Source organism: Urocampus carinirostris, chromosome 13 (genome assembly GCF_059441175.1).
Source record: "Urocampus carinirostris isolate Australia breed hairy pipefish chromosome 13, RoL_Ucar_1.0, whole genome shotgun sequence".
In the NCBI taxonomy this organism is placed as follows: Eukaryota; Metazoa; Chordata; class Actinopteri; order Syngnathiformes; family Syngnathidae; genus Urocampus; species Urocampus carinirostris.
The window spans coordinates 38,583,424-38,602,292 of NC_142361.1; the positions used below are offsets into that span (position 1 = coordinate 38,583,424).

The following is an 18,869-nucleotide window of genomic DNA, read 5'->3' on the forward strand; positions in this document are numbered from 1 at the left end:
AACCGGCTTTTTCAACTCGAATCCCAAGCGGCTCTTCTGATTTTTTGTTTTAAATGCTATGTTACAAATAATTATGAGGTATTCTGCACTAAATGAGTTGATTTTGAAAATGTTTGATGTTAATATAGCTATTATGGTTTCAATATAGAGCGAACTTTTACCTCGTTTCAACTTACAAATTGTTGATACGAAGTAAACAACATAGATGACGCGTCTCACATTGACCAATTATAAGTGCCTTCAAAAGAGAGCCAGAGAGAGAGCCAGAGAAAGAGAGCCAGAGAGAGAGCCAGCGAGAGAGAGCCAGAGAGAGAGAGAGAGAGCCAGAGAGAGAGAGAGAGAGCCAGAGAGAGCCAGAGAGAGAGCCAGAGCCAGAGAGAGAGCCAGAGCCAGACAGAGCCAGGGAGAGAGCCAGAGAGAGAAAAAGAGAAAGTGAGTGGGAATGGGAGCGAGTAGCAAAAGGGAAAAAGACAACAAAGAAAAACAGAGAGAGAAAGAGAAAGAGAAAATAAACGAAAGTCAAAAATCAAGAGAGCAAAAGACAAAGGCGGACAAAGAAAGAGAAAAACAGAAAGATTGGAAGAGTGAGAAACAGAAGGAAAGATGAAATGAGAGAGGGAGGGACAGGGACTGAAAAGAGAGAGTGAAAAAGAGGGACAGAGAGAGAAATAGAGAGAGAGAGGCGGACAGAGAGAATAAATGGGAGAAAGTGAGCGGGAATGGGAGCGAGTGAAGCGGAAGGGATAAAAACAAAGAGAAAAAAAGGGAAAATAAGAGAGAAAGAGAGAAATCAAGAGAGAGTAAGAGACAGAAAGACAGACAAAGAAGGAGAATAAAAGAATTAGAGAGAGAAAAAGACAGGAAGAGTGAGAAACAGAGAGGAAGAAAGGGAAAATGAGAGGGCAAGGGAAAGAAAGCGAAAGACAGACGTAGGAAGAAAAACAGAGAAAGACAAAGAGAGAGGAACAAAGAAAAACACAGAAAGAATATGAGAGTGAAAAAAATGAGAAAAAAAGGAGTAAAAAAGAGACAAAGAGGGAGAGAGGGAGAGAGACACATAGAAGGGAAGCGAGCAAAAGAGAGCAATAGAATGAGAAAGAGATAAAGAGCATTTTGAAGGGACTCATTTGCTTTAAAGAGCCGGCTCATAGAGCCATTTCGTTCTCGAACGACCCAGTACAAAGAACATAATCTGCGGTTATATTGTTTATTCAATTTCAAATACGACCTTAGAGTCTCTGAGCCCTGCGACACAAAGATCTTCTTCTTCTAAAGCTAAGTGTAGCACGCTGCCCCCTAGGGGTATTTCTCGGCATCCTGCGGCCCATATAAGCAAATAAAGGACAATAGACCCGTAGATTTTATTTGGAGGTGGAAAAAACATTTGACTTTGCGAGAAGACAGTGAAGAAGATCCCCAGAATTCTTCAGGGCGACTTAACAAGATATCATTTCATGTCTTTACTTTACTTTTCTTGACTTTCTCCTAACTGATATTCTCCCTACGGCCCGTACTCGCATCTATGCCGTATTTACAACTATGGAATAGAAATCCGGAATCTGTCAGTCCATATGCACATATTTGATTGTGTACCACTCGTAGCGAATGGTAGTCAAGCGCGTAGGGAAGAGACAAATGCTAATTTTTGTTGTGCATTTCACAAGTTCTTTCGCATGTTTTCTTGTCCAATGCACATATTACCATAACTATATAGATGACATGGGAAAAGGCATTAGGTCGCATCTGATTATTACACCCTTTTTAGTCACAACACCAGGGATGAATGTGAGAGAATGGACAAGAAAGAAAGTCGTCCTGACGATTGTCTTGCGGACCGCCCCAGTAAAAACAATAATAATAATAATCTTAAATCCACTGTGTAATCACTAGACCGCTAGGAATACAGACAACATAGGAAAGGCATTCAGTTCAATCTCATCATCACACTTTTTACTCACGGTACCAGAGACGAATGGACGAGAATGGAGAGAAGAGGAAGTGGTCCGAAAAGATAGAAATAGACGCAAAAAAGCACGACTTTTTGGATGGATCTGATCACGCATCGGACTTTGAAGGACATTAAATAAACACGATGTATATTTGATGTTTTCAATAAATTATTCTAAAACATGGACGCACGTATTCCGCGTTTGTCCCTAACGATGCTTGGAATAGAATAGAATGGATTTTGTTTTTGTCATAGTAACATGCGAAATGCAAATTAAAAATTGTCTCCGGTGCTGCGAATTAATGTTAAGAAAACGCCTTTTCATATGTCATCTATATCGCCGGCAGTCCGGCGGTCAGTATCTGGTGCTCTCACCGGGTTCGATTCCCCAAAGCTTGAGCCGAGACACACGATCGAATCCCGATTTCTCATAAAACAATTAGGAATTGGCGTCGTTACGGTGAGTATGCGCCCAAGGATTGCGGCGAGCGTGCCGAAGAATCAGATGGAGGCCTCCGTTTCCAGATTTATTACAAAATGAACACGTCCAGGCTTTGTGCTAATTAGCAAACACGACACGGATGCAACACGAGGAGGCTAAAGTTCAACCACAAGCATTTTTTTTTCGTATACCTTTTACAAACAAACATCCAACCGGGAGTGGGTGAGAATTCCTCACGCGTTCCACGCGCCGGCCCGAACGGCTTTTTTCCGGCGAACGGAGAAACGGAACAGGGTCGGCGTCGCTTACCAAATCCGGAGCACGGAAATACCTCGGCGGTCCGTCGAGGGCGGAACCGGCGTCTTCCCTTCCCTCGGGAGCAAGGTGGGCCGGGCCCCGGCCCGTAGGGGGCGCCGCAAGATCCGGTCTCGGCGGGATTATGTACAAGCGGCGCGGCGGCTCCCGACGGGTCAGTCATTCCGAATCGGACTCGATGGGCGCCGTCTCGTCCAGGACGGCGAGCTTGGCGGCGCTCAAGTGCGCCTTCTTGTGGCGGGAGAAGCTGGACGAGTGCATGAAGGTCTTGTCGCAGGCCACGCAGGTGAAGGTCTTGTTCTTGTTCTTGCTTTTCCCCCGGGCCTGCTTGACGCCCCCCGGCGCCATCCGGTGGACGAGTTGGTGGCGCGCCAGGCCGGCGGCGTGGCCGAAGCGCTTGCCGCAGAAGGGACAGACGTGAGCTTCGGGAGCGTCCTCCTCTTCCTCGGCGTCTTCCATTTCCGACTCGCCCAGCATGTCGGGGTCCCGCTTGGCGCGGATCCGGCGGCGCCGGTTCTTCTTGCAGAGCGTGTAAAAGTTGGGCTTGTCGCCGGAGCAAAGTTTCAGCCGGATCTTCAGGTCCGAGGAGCTCTCCGCCAAGTTCTCCTTGCCGGGTTGCGCGTAGCTGTCCAGGAGCTCCTTCACGTGCGTCACCTGGAAAAGAAAAGCCGACGTTTAGGACAATGACTCCAATCACGGAATGCTTCTTAATCGGGCTTTTATCGTCGCCGGCGACTTTAATCAGGCATGCTTAAGGACTGTACTTCCCAAATTCATTCAATTCGTGGACTGAGCAATTAGGGAAAAAAAACACTGGACTGTGTGTCCCTGCCTGGCAACCAGTTGAGGGTGTCCCCTGCCCACTGCCCGAAGATAGCTGGGATGGGCTCCAGCACCCCCGCGACCCTACTGAGGATAAGCGGTGCAGATAATGGATGGACGGTAAATAAACCTTATTTTAAGTATACTTCTTATTTTACAAGAAACAAAACAATATTTTACATTTTCAACCTACTGCACTTCGTCAATTCAAACATTTAAAGATGAATTTCCCGATTTAGTCTGAAATATCTCAATAGATGTATATTGTGTCATTGACATGACATCATTAAAAACACAAGAATTTTTACAGAGAGTGTGCCTCTAAATTCAATAAAAGTTGGCTTTGGATCAGTGAAGAGCACCGGGTAGAGTGCTCGTCTTGGCATCAAGAGATCGCAGGTTCGATTCCCCGCTCCTCGGTGTTATATGTCGAAATGTCCTTGGGCAAGACACTGAATCCCTAATGAAATGAAATGATCTGCATTTCTATAGCGCTTTTCAAGTCAATGACTTCCCAAAGCGCTTTTACATTGTGCTTCACATTTCCCAATAGCGGCCGTGATCTGTGCAGCCATGTAAGGCGCTAACCTTCTTATTGGGGGTATTGGGGGTTCAGTGTCTTACCCAAGGACACTTCAGCATGTAACACGGACAAGCCGGGATTCGAACTGGGATCCCTTTATCCTAAAACGATCGCTCTACCTCCTGAGCTGCTGCCGCCCCTAATGCCCCCAATGCATGGCTGCAGGGCTGCTATTGGTGTGTGAATGGGTAAGTGTGAAGCATATTGTAAAGCGCTTTGGGAGGTCTTCATCGACTTGAGAATGAAGGAGATCACCAAGTGGTTTGATGACAAATGACAAAATGGATATGGAGTGTCTCAGCCGTGTCAGTCTGAAACCCCTTAGTTCAGAATAGAAATGCAGACCATTTACCATTTAAGATGTGACTTTGATGACAGATGGCCTTACAAAATAGAGTCATCACCACAAGATGGCGAGAGTATCTGACACTGACGGCAGAGGCCTTCAGTTTCCCTTTCCGGCAGCTCACCTGATGCTTGGAGAGCGCGGCGGACGATCGGAAGCTCATCTCGCACTGCGGGCAGGCGTAAAACTTGTCCCCGGCGCCCCCCCCGGGCAAGCCGCCCGCCCGCCTCCGTCGTTTAGCCTTCTTGCCCTTGGCCGAGGGCCGGCGTCCCGGGCGGACGGGCCCTCCCAGGGCCGCCGAGCCGTCCTTGGCCTTCTTGTGGATGAGGCGGTGGCGCGACAGGCTGGAGCTGTGGTTGAATTCCTTACCGCAGATGTTGCAGGGGTGGATGCGGCGCTTGCCGTGCAGCCGCAGGTGACTGCCCAGCATCCTGCGGGGAAAAAAACCAAGGGCGGGACGTTAAGCGGAAACATGACACCGGTGGAAACTAAATAGTGACGGCGCAGACCCCGTTTGGAAGCTCGGCCGTCGACCGGCTTTGCGTTTTGGGTGACGATGTGCTTTTATCCGACACCAACAGTGTTCATTTGAGGTGTGAAAAGTGATGGGTCCCAAGGACTCTTATGCTGAAAAATCTATGGGTCCCAACAGAGATCTATGGCTCCCCAAAATTTAGTGTGATCGAGGTTGAAATCGAAAATCGGCGACAAATATGCAATATAAATCTATATATTCATTCAGTTTTAATCATCAAATTATGAATTCATTTTCTGCATCAAATTATTGTTGGTAATATACCGATTAAAGGGATAACCACAAACCTGTCTTTTTTTTATTTTCTCCTTTTATACTTCCTTTATTTCTTAACTTTTTTATACAACATAATTCGTAATATCAATCATCAAAGCAAGTGAGCCGTTTGAGAGCCGGCTCTTTTTAATGAGTTGAGCCAAAAAAGCCGGTTCTCTAAAAAAAGACGGACTTCCTTTCACTACACAACGAGAACTCGTTGGCCGAGATCGGCGTGCGGACGAAAACTCGAACCGCGAGACCAAAACGAAAATGCCGGACGAAAAGTTTGGAGTGCAGTAAGTCTTTGTTAAAAAAAGTAATCGGGTAATAATGACAATTTTGTGTCAAAAAAGTTGCGTCCCGGGGACGCACGTAGATTCGACACTATGCGTCCCCAGCAAAAATAATGCGTCTAGGACGCAGGGACGCGGGCAAACGAGAACACTGCACCAATCCTGACTCAACATTGTCAAACCGTTCCTGTGCTTGAGCAGTTGCCCAAAAATGACACAGCAGTGTCTGAAATAAGGTCTTCCCGGACACCCGGGGCGTGCATCTTTTACGTCAGGCGTACAACTTACAAAACGTCTAAGACCGGGTGGCTGACAACTTTTTCAAGAAACACCAAATAACTAACAAATAAAACGTTTTATTCTGATTTCAAAATCTTCGTTCGTTTTGGACATTTCGGAATTTCGGTTCGTTTGCCAATTTGCATACTCGGCAGCCAATCAGAAGCCTGCATCCAATAACTTCGTGTTTCCGGACTTTCCCGAGCGTTATAAGGTTGCGCATTTGCTTATCGTTTTCCAAAGTAGACGTACAGAGAACACAAAAAAATGGATAAGTGATTAGAAATTGTTAAGATTTGTCAATTTAATAGCGCTCTTACTAGTGGTATTGCGGTAAGACGTTTTCCATTGTGTGACATCATTACGCACGCACCATTTTTTGTTTTGCTAATTGTTGATCGCCATGTTGTCTTGAATGGAGCCGTGTTCTTGTTTGCTTGCTGTTGAGGAATAAACATGCTTAAAGGCTGAACCACAACGTCCCGCTTATCTTATCACGCGTGAGGAAACTGCACACTCTGACATATCTTTACCAGGAATCAAGCCAAAACCTCAGCCCTAGAAGAAATATTCAAAAGAAGCTAACAAAATGTATGACGCTCCAAAACGTAAACGTACACTAAAAGCATCACGGAAAGGAGTTCACGTGGCTTGTAGCAGTCGACGCAACGCAAACATTGCATGAATGTTACAAATACCGGTACATACTGATGGCAGATGGAAAACAGTGATATCATATACATGCAATGAATGTTATAAGTAGATTTTTAACTTAAATCTAAGGTGTTCTGTTATTTATTCTGATTATCAATCCTTAATACTTGGCAACAATGTTTTATTTGCGATGAGTTGTCTTATTTTGTTTCAAGTTGTGAAAAATGGGGCAGGCAACTTTTCAGAAATGTCTGCCCTGGTGGCCGCTAACTTTTTCTCATAAGTTTCAGACACTGGACACGAATTTGCAAAGTTCAATTGAACACAAAATAAAAGGTTTAGTGCACAATGATAGCAAAATAAACATCGTATGAAATTGAACAATAAGCTGGTGACATATGACTTAAGACAGCAATCGGTTCTGACTGGAGGTAAGATCTCCAGCCAGGGTACGAAATTTGCAGGCTATTCATTAAGTCTCACCGGACACTATTCTCATTACTATTTTTTTTAATGATCCTCTCGTCATATGTTCTCTTGTTTTTTTCTTCTTCATGGATCTGTCAGACACAAAACGGTGAGCAACCATAATCCCAAGTGTGGCAAGATAATTAATCAACAAACATGTCCAAAACTTGACATCAAGTTACATTTTGCTGAGTTTCCGGCAATGCAAAATTATTTTTCTCTTTTGAATGAATTGACTCATGTACTATTGCAAAGGTTGTATGGCCTACAAACGTCATATGTTCTTACAATTCTTTCACAAGATATCCATTTCTTTTTATTTCCTGATATATTTTGTCGCATAATATTAACATTTTGGGGGGCTTATTTCGTCGGTTGTAAGATACAGAACTGTACTTAATCACATTTTTTAGTGGAAGTACAATGTTGGCAACAAGATTCACTTGATATCATTGGAAATTATTTGAATGCTTTTTTCTTTTTGTTCTCTATTTACCTTTTTCCTACATTTCTTTTTTTCTGTCTTTTTTCTAAATTTTTCCTTCTTTTTTCTCTTCCTTTTGTTTCTTTTTTCTCAGCTTTTCACTACTTTTTCATTTTGGTATTTTTTTCTTTTTTGTTCTATTCCCCCCTTCCTTTAAGTCATGTTGTGCATAATTTTACATAATATTTGGTCATGTTGGGATTAAAGAAGCAAAAACAACCTTAAGAGCTGTTCAGGACCCGAAAGAGCCGGTTCCTTTTAGTGAGCCGAGCCGAAGAAGACGAAAAAGCCGGTTCTCGACAAACTCTACTAACTTAAATTTACTCAACTTCGTTCTACTTTGACTCGACTTCAAAATACCGCATTTAGGACACAAGGTACGGGGAACCCGTGTATTTTTACCTTCATGCACTGCAACTTTGACTTAAGTCGCTTCTCAGTTAGTAATTTTGAGCCCTGATTTTTGTGTGCTGGCTCGATTTTCTTGTGCGCTGAGAATGTGCGAGCAGTGCGCGATTGCGCACGCGCGCAGCTCAGAGGGAACACTACTCACGGGCTGGATCTTTTTAGACCCGATCTTACCTATGGTTCTGACCAACCGGTTGTAAATCCAAGATAATGGCGCCATCTGTTGTTGAGACAGTATATATTTACTGGTAGATTACTGTGCCGGCTGTTAGAAAAAATGGTCTCACGTCTTGCTGGGATCCTACATGGTGCCAGATATCGCCACAATGGTAAGATGTGGTTTGATGGCTAAAAATCCTTTCCTTAATCCATCTGCTGCCGTCCCTACAAGTGTGGAAGAGCCTCCCTCAGGACTCTTTCCTCACATGCAGTGGCTCAGGAGGTAGAGCGCTCGTTTTGGGATCAAGAGATCGCAGCTTGAATCCCGGCTCCTCCGTGTTACATGTCGAAGTGTCCTTGGGTAAGACACTGAACCCCTAATACCCCCAATAAGCAGGTTAGCGCCTTACATGGCTGCACGGCCGCTATTGGGAAATGTGAAGCACACCGTTAAGCGCTTTGGGAAGTCTTGACTTGAAAAGCGCTATAGAAATGCAGATCATTTCATTGTACATGGCCAGACTGTGCCCCGCCATAATTGTATTTATTCATAATATTATTTCTATTACAGGGTGACCCAAAAAGAAGCGTACCCATATTTTATTCGATAAAAAATTCATTTTTAACGAATATCTTTTCTGTTGCAGGACGTGAAAGGTGAACCTATGGATGATCATAGTTGCCCTGAAAATGTTTTGGGCAAATCAGCAGAATATATTCTCCCTGGAGACCTATTTTGCGACAAAATCATACCAGAGTGTACAGATTCCGTTAGGAAAGCGTTTCCATTGTCTCAACTTTCCATCAAAATCAACGATTGTGAGTTGGATTAAGAAGTTCAGAGAGCTTGGAACTGTAGTGGACCTATCGTTGGCTGCAAAGTGCTTTACGAATAAATTTTGATTTGATAACTTGGATGATGTCGACACAGGAACCCGATACCGGTTATTTAGTCATGTCACTGATCTTTAAAGTGGATGATGAATAAGTCAGCTGAAAAACCACAACCTCTGACCAGAGGTTAAGATCAGGCCTAAAACAAAATCCAGCCTGACCCGACGGACCAAGACCTGCGGGTATTAATAACCCACCCAGCCCGAGCCTGACCAATTAACTTGATTTGCAAGACGAAGAAATCGTGAGGACTTGGGAGGAGGAGAGGTGATTCATGATCACAAATGAAAGCCCCTCTTTTGTAACAAAAAACAATCTAAACCAGATTGTATAAACATTGACATATTTTATATTTATATTTATGTGTCTGAAGAAGTGACATGAAACGACAGTTTTCTGATTTTTTTAGAGAGTAGACAGGAACATTGTAAGGCCGTCCGTCATTTTCACAGGTTAAAAAAATGGGGCCTTTAAAGACAGCAGCAGTATGTCCTTAAGAATCTATCACGGTACTTGAAAGAGAGAAAGAGGCAGAGAGACAAAGAAGGACAATAACAGGTGGATAGTTTTTTTAAAAGGCAGAAAGAGAAAAGCCCAGTGTGACCCGGACTTAACAATTGACATATTAGCCCCAAATTCGGGTCGGCTCGGGCTTAAAAGCTTATTGTATTTTCACGCCCATAAGGCGCGTATAAAAGTCTCGGATTTTCTTCAAATGGTGCGGCGCGCCCTATCGAGCAGTGCGCCCTGTGGGTGGTGTAAAGCATCAGATGTCACTGAGGACACCATGAGGCTGTGTGGGAAGTGTGGGCGTCACCGGTAAAGGGTGAGGTGTGGGTGTTTGTAGACAGTGAAGAGTATTTGAACACCCTGCTATTTTGCTTTTTCTCCCACTTAGAAATCATGGAAGGGTCTGACATTTTCATCGTAGGTGCATGTCCACTGTGAGAGAGATAAACTAAAAAGAAAAATCCAGATATCACAATGCATGGTTTTTATAACGATTTTTTGGTGCGATACAGCTGCAGAGAAGTATCGGTGCGCCCTATGAGCGTGAAAATACGGCACCTCTGCCTCTGACCAAGAAAAAAATGGAAAATAAACTGTAGAAAGAACGGATCCGGCACCTGACCTAAACAATGTTCCCTGTAATTTTCCACGGGTCTAAGGGTTCACACAAAGTCGGTGAGCAACGCTTGAAACAACAGTGAGCAACGGCAATCCCAAGTGTGGCAACTAAATCATTATCAAACATGTCCAAAACTTGACATCACGTTACATTTTGCTGAGTTTCCGGCAATGCAAAACTAATTTTCACTTTTGAATGAATTGACTCATGTATTATTTCAAAGGTTGTACGGCCTACAAACGTCGTTTGTTTTTACAACAATTCTTTCACAAGATTTTCTTTTTTTTATTCCTGGTATCTTTTGACGCATAATACTAACATTTTTGGGGGCTTATTAAGTCGGTTGCTCGATGCACAACTGTATTTAATCACATTTTTTAGTGGAAGTACAATGTTGGCAACAAGATTGATTTGGTATCATTGGAAATTATTTGAATGCAACACAAACTTTTTCTTCTTTTTCCATGTTTTTTTCTGTTTTTTTTATTCCTTCAAAAAAAAAATTTCTTTTTGTTCTCTATTTACTTTTTTCTTTTGTTTCTTTCTTTTCTTTTCTTCAGGCCTTTATCTGAATTTTTCTTTCTCTTTTCTCTTCCTTTTGTTTCTTTTTTCTCAGCTTTTCACTACTTTTTCATTTTAGTATTATTTTTTGTTCAATTCCCCACTTTCCCTTAAGTCATTTTGTGCACAATTTACATAGTATTTGGTCGTGTAGGGATTAAAGAAGCAAAAACAACCTGAAGAGCCGTTTGGGACCCGAAAGAGCCGGTTCTCTTTAGTGAGCCGAGCCGAAGAAGACGGTTCTCGAAAAACTCTACTGATTTTACTCAACTTCGTTCTACTTCGACCTTGACTTCAAAATACCGCATTTAGAACACAGCATCAGGGGAACCCATGTATTTTGACCTTCATGCACTGTAACTTTGACTTAATTCGCTTCTTAATTATCAATTTCGAGCCCTGATTTTTGTGAGCTGGCTAGATTTTCTTGTGCGCTGAGAATGTGCAGGCAGTGCGCGATTGCACACGCGCGCAGCTTAGAGGGAACATTGGACCTAAGTAAGGGAGGAACCACCAACCTGCTGCCCTTGAATGTCATGCCGCAATGTTGGCAAGCGTAGCGCGCGTCCTGAAGCGCCGGGTCCAAAATCCGCTTGGCGACGGCCGACGAAGGCGCGGCGGCCATTTTGGCGGTGTGCGTCTGCTGATGGCGATACAGGCTGGAGGCGTGACTGTAGCATTTGCCGCAATAGCCGCAGCGATAGCGCCGCTCGTCCGGCTCCGCGTCGGCCCGATCCGAATCGGCGTCGCCGTCGGGCTGGCCGCCCATCTCCAACAGTATCGGGTGCTCGTCGTCCTCCTCGTCCTCGTCCGTTTCCATCTTGATCTCCACGCTCTGCTCGGTCAACTCGCAAGGGTAGACCTCCTCGTAGGGCGCGAAGAAGGTCTCCTCCGTGTCCATCTTCAGCTGCTCGCCGCTCACTTCAGACAGGTCGTCCGAGTCCTTCTTGACGCAAGAGATGGTGAACTTGGAGCCCACGTCGGCCCACTTGACCACGTACTCGATGGGTTGCGTGTCCAACTCCACCGTGATGAAGTCGGCGCCCAGGGCGTCTGCCTCGGAAACCGTCAGCTGCCCCTCCGAGTCCTCCATCCTCGAGCCCGCGGGTCCCAGCGGCTGCAACGAAAACGGAGCCGGTCACTTTCTAAAGGGGTAGGTGCCAAGGCGAGCTCAGACTGATCCCCAACAAGGCGGGCTCCCTCTTAAACAAGCTTCTAGACACTGTGGACAAAAATCGATGCTATAGTCAACAATGAATTCCAATGAATTCCATTGTCGACTATAGCAACCAAACACGTCTTTCAAACAGACTGAGAAGTCTTCCATGATTATATATCTCTTCTGAGAGCGCCTATGCGCAATAAATGAAACGAAAATGAAATGATCTGCATTTCTATAGCGCTTTTCAAGTCAATGACTTCCCAAAGCGCTTTACAGTGTGCTTCACATTTCCCAATAGCGGCCGTGCAGCGATGTAAGGCGCTAACCTGCATATTGAGGGTATTAGGGGTTCAGTGTCTGACCCAAGGACACTTCAACATGTAACACGGAGGAGCCGGGATTCGAACTGCGATCTCGATCCCAAGATGAGCGCTCTACCTCCTGAGCCACTCGCGCCCCCAGTATAGCGTCTCTGTCTTTAACAGTAACATACAGAAACAGGGTTCATACACCTTTGTCATGGCCGAATCCAAGCACTTTTTAAGCACTATGAAGGCAAATTTTTCAATTCTTCCAGTACGTTCAAAAGAAAAAATATAGCGCCGATGAAAAGAACGTTGTTTTACTTATTTAATTTATATTTTTGGCGGGTTTTTTCAGAAGATCTGTGTCTAAATTAGTTAAAGTAGAATTGTAAATGGCAGCACGGCGGCGCAGTTAGCGTGCGCAGCAGAGTTCTGAGGTCATGAAATCAAACCTCCTGTGTAGAGTTTGCATGTTCTCCCCGTGCTTGCGTGGGTTTCCTCCGGGCAATCTGGTTTCATCCCACATTGGCTGGGATGGGCTCCAGCACCCCCCGCCACCCTACTGAGGATAAGCGGTTCAGATAATGGATGGATGGATAGAATTGTTAATAGTTTTTTGCATTTTATCATTTATTTATAGCACTAAAGAATTAATATTTTTAATTTCTATTTTAGTGATTTGCATTTTCAGGGATCTTCTGTTGCTGTTTGACTTTGGAACTTTTCAGTGTGTAAGAAGCTAAAATTGTTTTGTATTTTACAAATGTGTAGATCTTTTAAGTATTTTAATTAAATTTTTTTGTGTTTTGCCGGGATCCCATACAAAACATATAAAATTACTAATTACTAAATATTTTGCCGCATATTGTTTTGTTATTGTTGATAAATCATTTAAAAACATTTATTTATGCATCTGAGGAGTCGTTTGGGAGCTCTCAGCAAGCAGAGAAAAAAGACGGTTTTCTAAATAGAGCTGTTCTCTTGGGTGCAACCAGGAGAGAGCGGTGAGGTGAGGCTTCACAAGACAACGCCATAAAGAAAAGCCACCAGAACAGGTGTGTTGGCATAATTTTCACGCACTTTTTTTCATTCATCGCGTGGTCTATAAGCCAGACTACCAAGAAACGTTTCAAACACTTCACCCAAAATTCGAGCATTTTCCTGACCTTAAAAACTCAACATAAAATTCAAAGATTACAACCACCCACAGGAACCCTGCAGGAATGACAGCGTCAACATCATTTCAGCCTGGATACGGCGGATAAAAATTCTACCTGCAAAGTTGGCAAAGCAGACATTGTGTATCATGGCAGTACCAGGGTGACGCACGAACATTTAAAGACAAACCACATCAAACAGTTCAAAGAGTTGTACAAAAATGTTTTTCAAAATCGAGATCCTTTGAGAGGTAAATATCACAGTACATGATTAGGGCAAACGAAATGAACACTTATTAATGATGAAGATCATAATATGTATTCTTTCAAATCTGAATGAGAAATTCAAAAACATGTAAATTGTGCAAAAGTTCAATATGAGTCAGTAATCTAGATCCTCCCAAACAAACTCATGCCAAACAAACTCAAGACCATTTTGGGTAACAGTCTCTAAATTTTGTCCTTCTTTTCATATACAAATTATCCGCTCATGAGTTAGTACTGGGAAACACATATAGTGTATTTACCGTAAATTCCGGACTATAAGCCGCTACTTTTCCCCCTAACTTTCATCCCTGCGGCTTATTCAGTGATGCGGCAAATTTATTCAATTTTTCTAACGGCCGCCAGCGGCGCTCGAGTGTTGCTACCATTAACTGTCCTGTCAAAGCTATATTATTATTATTAAAGCTTTGAAAACTCTCTCGGTGTACCGTCTTTCTTTGTAAATATGTGTAACCCATGTATAATATGTATTTGCCACTGTATATTTTTGTAATGTATTTATTTGTATTTATTTTAGACACTTATTCTGATATGTTTTGCACGTGTGAACGTAAAATGAGGGGCGGAACAAACGCGGGGTGCCGAGTTTAAGTGGGGACCGCAAAAGGTGAGGGACAGACAAGGAAAGAAGAGGGGGTAAAAAGTTGGTTAAAGAAAAAGGAGTTGCGTCAGTAAATGTGTGTGTCTGATATATTTTTCCCACCCTTACCTTTGGAAATATACACTTTTTTCCTTGGATTACTTTCAACGGGACCCGGACTCTGCCGGTGTGCATCAAACCTTAAGTACTGGTATCCTTTTCCGTTCATTTTGCCGGCTGTGATTTTTAAACTGTGGACTTTAATGAAGGACATTTAGTTTCAATCGCGGGACTTGAAGTCGGGTTTAGGTTGATTTTGTGTTTGTGTTACATGTTTAAATGTGGGCGCATGCGGCTTATATACAGGTGCGGCTTGTGTATGTACAAAATCGGTTTACCTCTTAAAATGTGGTGGGTGCGGCTTATAATCAGGTGCGCTCTATAGCCCGGAATTTACGGTATATGTTTTCCTCGTATGTAATACTTTTTTTGATCATTTCAAACCATGTATAAACATTTTGGTACGGTAAAAAAAACTGAGGTTTTTTTTATACTGTTATTTGTTAGACCGATTTCTTCTTGCCCATTTTGGCTCTAATCCGGATCGTCTCAGTCACTAGTAGCAGACGACATCACAGGTTGGAAATATTATTATGTTATCCTCGATCAAGCATTTAATTTTTGCACGCATTGATAAGAGATTTACAAAGTTCAGCTCTGCCTTCTCGCTCTAATGTCATGTGAGGAAAGTATATACAGATTATAGGAGGACAATTGGAACAGATACTCTGACATCTTTGTAGCAATTCAAACTAAATTGTGAAAGTTTCCGTTTCAGAGTAAATCCATATGAATAACTGATGACGGCAAAATCCTGCACTGCTACATATATTAAGCAGTAGTGGGAATAACGCCATTATGAATAACACTATTACGTAACGATGTTTATTTTTTTCAGGAACGGGGTAATCTAACTAAGAAGCTATTGAAAGCCTCCTTAAGTCATCATTTCTGTACATTGTCTGTACAGCCCTTTGAGACGTCTTGTGATCAAGGGCTATAAAAATAACCAGGACTTGACCAGCCGAAGAGAGAGAGAGAGACAGCGACAGAGACAGAGAGGGAAAGAGAAGGGAGTGAGTGAGAGAGGTAAAGAGAGAGATTGGATAGTCACTTTATATTGTTTGACTCTTGACTTTGCTTGTGAAATATATTTGAAGTGCAGTTGCCTATTTCTACTTGACCAGTTGTCTCAGGTTGTGAGATTTTGATTTCTCTTTTTGACACTGCAGTGTTAAACGCACTTTATGTCGTTGAACTGTTTACATTACTCGAGTGAAAATATTTGACATATGTCTACTTGACCAGCTGTCCCGGGTTGTGAGAGTTGGATTTAATTTATTGAACTCAATTAATATATTCCATTTTAATTGTCATATTGTTTACTGTTTCTTTTTGATGCACTTCGAGTATCGGATAAATCTGTTGTTGGTGAGGTGCAATAAATATGACAAGGTTCTAGAACACAACTACCTATCTGTTCTTTTTTCAACTGACACCAATACTGCAGAGAAAATGTCAAATTCTTTGACATAGAACTTTTTTAAGTAACAAAGTTACTTTCCCTAGTAACTAGTTACATTTTATTATAGGGCAATTCAGTAGTGAGTAACTATAATTACGAACTTTAAGTAACGGGCCCAACACTGATTTTAAGTTTGTCCTGTTTAATATTGGTGGGGGAAAACTATGAAAGATGCTAATAGAATTGTCTTGTGTTGTGTATTTGGTTGATAAGGTGTTAACACATCTTTGTTTACGCCAAATAGTATGTCGAGCTGTGAGTACTGAAGGATTTTATACATTTGACTATAAAGGATTTTATACGACCGAATTCAAGTTACATTGATTGAGTGCAATGAAGATTTTCACATAGTTCAATGACAGGTCACGCCGTTCCAAATGCAGAATATTTTGACTAGGGAATTTTGATAACAGGACTCTGACGGAGGACAGCAAGAGATGTTTTGAGAACAAGGCGCTGATGTCGTAGAAACGCTCGGTGTTGTTTTGAGTTTTCCAGACATGCGACGCCCAGGGAGAGGTTCCCCGGCACGCCCGTGGGAGGAGACGGCACACCAGCTTGCGGAAAGACGTGGGCCGAGAGGAAATGAAATGATCTGCATTTATATATAGCGCTTTTCAAGTCAAGTCTTTCCAAAGCGCTTTACAGTGTGCTTCACATTTCCCAAAAGCGGCCGTGCAGCCATGTAAGGGCTTAACCTGCTTATTGGGGGTATTAGGGGTTCAGTGTCTTACCCAAGGACACTTCGACATGTAACACGAAGGAGCTGGGATTCGAACTGGGATCTCTTGATCCCAAGACGAGCGCTCTACCTCCTGAGCAACTGCCGCCCCCCCAAAAAAGCGAGAGGATTTGTGAGTAGGCTAGACATAGACTCGAGCGACACTAATTCGATTAATTCGGCCATTTTCGATGGAGTACACTTAGTTCAATGCCCCCGTGTGAAAGTGTCGGCCATTCTTTTTCATCTTTTCCATCAAGAAACGAGCGTGCATTGTTGAGTGAATGTAGGTTGTGTTTGGTTAATGGAGTCAGATAACGAATTTGAACAATTTGGTAAACGATACGTTTTAATATTAAATTCCTAACAGTACATAGGTGCCATTTGGTGTTTGTAAGGTGTAAAATGGCAACCAGTTCAGGGTGTCCCCTGCCCACTCATTGCTGGGATGAGCTCCAGCACCCCCGCGACCCTACTGATGATAAGCGGTGCAGCTAATGAGACGAGATGAAGGTGTATTATCGCTCAATAAAGGCAATTGCGGTTATTAATAAGGGAAGCAATTGGCTGAGGCTGCCTGGTCTGTAATCTCCTAATGTTTGACTACGGTTTCGAACAATGACAAAGACAATTCAAATCGGCTTTTCGCATCTTTGCTCGCTTGTCATCGTGGCTCGCCACCCCTCGTGACGTCACCATCAAGAAGGCGGCAGGCCCCCATTAATCGAGTGCTTGTAAATGACACTTTATTGACGACGGAGTCGAACGCCGAACATTACAAAAACAAAAACCTTTTCCGACGCGACCTTCACGAGTCTCCCAAACGTCGCCATCGTCGCCCTAGCGACAGGCGCCACTCAAATGTCTTCTTTCTCAATGAAGTTCCGGGGCTCGGCTGGGCTCGGCGGCGGGGACGAGGGAAACCGCAAAAGAGGTTTCTCCCTCCGGTTCCTTTCACCCTCCATTTGTGTCTTTTATCACGCAGCGCTAGCAACGGGACCGTTTTGGGGACTCACCGTGCACGAAAACGTCAAAGGAAAAGCTGGAGGTTGCCGCCGGGGACGCGCACAATAAACAGGAAGAAGCAGACGTGGACACAATGCATTGTGGGAAAGAAGTCGCTAGATGCCAGAAACGGAAGCGCTTGTTCTTTCAAAATAAAAAATGTAGGTGAAGTCTGAGCGGAGGTCTGAAACATTTCAAAGCGGGCGAAAAAGTCCATTACATGAATAAGAAGACAAGAATTTTATACGGGGCGGATTGTCCGGACCAGAACTTGGTCGAGTGTTTTGATGATCAGTGGCAGGAAAGTGCGTCAAACCAAGGTGGACGTAACCGGAAGTAGGACATTCTGGATGTAACGCGCCTTTTATTGGTTTAAAATGTCTCGTATGTCCCAAATCAGAGGCATAAAACTTAACAGTTATATGGCATTACTTCTCTATGATTTACTGTCACGCCACCCCTCGGAAAAAGAAATCCCCTAGTGCCCACTCCCAAGATATAATTTTTAAGTGATCACATAATATTGGCGGGACATAATAAAGATTGCTTGATATTGATAGTAACACGTAACTTATGTCCAGGCCAAATCTACGCCTTTCAGCAGATTTCCGCTATAGAAAAACTCAAGCGTCTTTTCAGCGCGATTGGGTTGTAATGTCTTTCGGTGACAGCTTGATTTATTTGGCGTTGTCCTGCCCGCTGCCAACATTTCTAATATACCACGCATGCTGGTCCTTGCTCGTCTCTCTCCAAGGTTTCAGTGAAGTGCTACTGGAGGAGACTTTTGTTAGACTCTTTACCTCATATCTGGTCGCCTGTCTTCGCATCCGTGTTAAATATTTTTTTGCATGGGTCAGTTGAGGGCCTGCTACACTTCCTGTCTACACTTCATACTCAATGCTAATACTCTGTGCCTAATAGTGGGTGGTGGTTGTGTGTCAACGCAACACTGCCACTGAGAACGCCACTGCCCCCTAGTGTAGTGGAGGTGAAATTCCACTTTATTCTAGTCTGTTATTTTTATCGCCCTTTATCAAGAGGAGTCTCAAAGGGCTGCACAGACCACAGATTATTGCAAACCACAGACTATTATGACCCCATCCCCTGATCTAAAACCTACATGAGGGCAAGGAAAAACTCAAAAACCTCAACATGAGGTCTTCTGGGAAAGCTTTTATCTTTTAAAGTCCCCCTTACTATTTGAGAACCACTGTTATATGGGAAGCCAAGATTGATCATAAAAACATGTCAATCGTGAGGGCAGTGTCAAGAAAGATAAAATGAATTTATTTCAAATATATTTGCAGCTCTTGCCAGACACCTAAAGGCAACTCATAGCACATATAAAAACATTCAATGGACAATAAGAAAAATAATTATTTTTTCCCCACCCAAAATCCTTTAACATCAAATATCAAGGCACACTAAAATAAGGGCAGAGGAGGGGCGGGAGACATACAATGAATAAATTGGATTCCAACCAATTTCTGG

The 18,869-nt window shown here is 43.3% G+C and overlaps 1 protein-coding gene across 3 annotated transcripts; it reads right to left on the reverse strand.

Annotated features, from left to right (window-relative positions):
- Nucleotides 1-2,462: 2,462 nt before the first annotated feature.
- LOC148354507 (uncharacterized) lies at nt 2,463-18,306 on the reverse strand. 3 transcript variants are annotated; one of them, XM_088351891.1, is made up of 4 exons: nt 18,179-18,306; nt 11,097-11,695; nt 4,581-4,887; nt 2,463-3,359 (listed from the first exon to the last, which is right to left on the reverse strand). In XM_088351891.1, the coding sequence occupies exons 1-4, from the start codon at nt 18,203-18,205 to the stop codon at nt 2,865-2,867; spliced, it is 1,428 nt and encodes a 475-aa protein (XP_088208017.1). In that variant the 5' UTR covers nt 18,206-18,306; the 3' UTR covers nt 2,463-2,864. The 3 variants fall into 3 exon arrangements, with proteins under 3 accessions (XP_088208017.1, XP_088208018.1, XP_088208016.1); XM_088351892.1 differs by lacking the exon at nt 18,179-18,306 and adding an exon at nt 17,390-17,514; XM_088351890.1 differs by lacking the exon at nt 18,179-18,306 and adding an exon at nt 17,165-17,366.
- Between the last annotated feature and the right edge of the window lie 563 nt (nt 18,307-18,869).

Bases quoted from the DNA above. Each gene is read 5' to 3' on its own strand.
- LOC148354507 (XM_088351890.1), bottom strand. From the start codon at position 17,206: ATGGCGACGTTTGGGAGACTCGTGAAGGTCGCGTCGGAAAAG. The intron at 11,696-17,164 runs GTTTTTGTTTTT...TTTTCGTTGCAG, and splicing joins TGAAGGTCGCGTCGGAAAAG to CCGCTGGGACCCGCGGGCTC. The intron at 3,360-4,580 runs GTGAGCTGCCGG...TTTCTTTTCCAG, and splicing joins CCGCGCTCTCCAAGCATCAG to GTGACGCACGTGAAGGAGCT.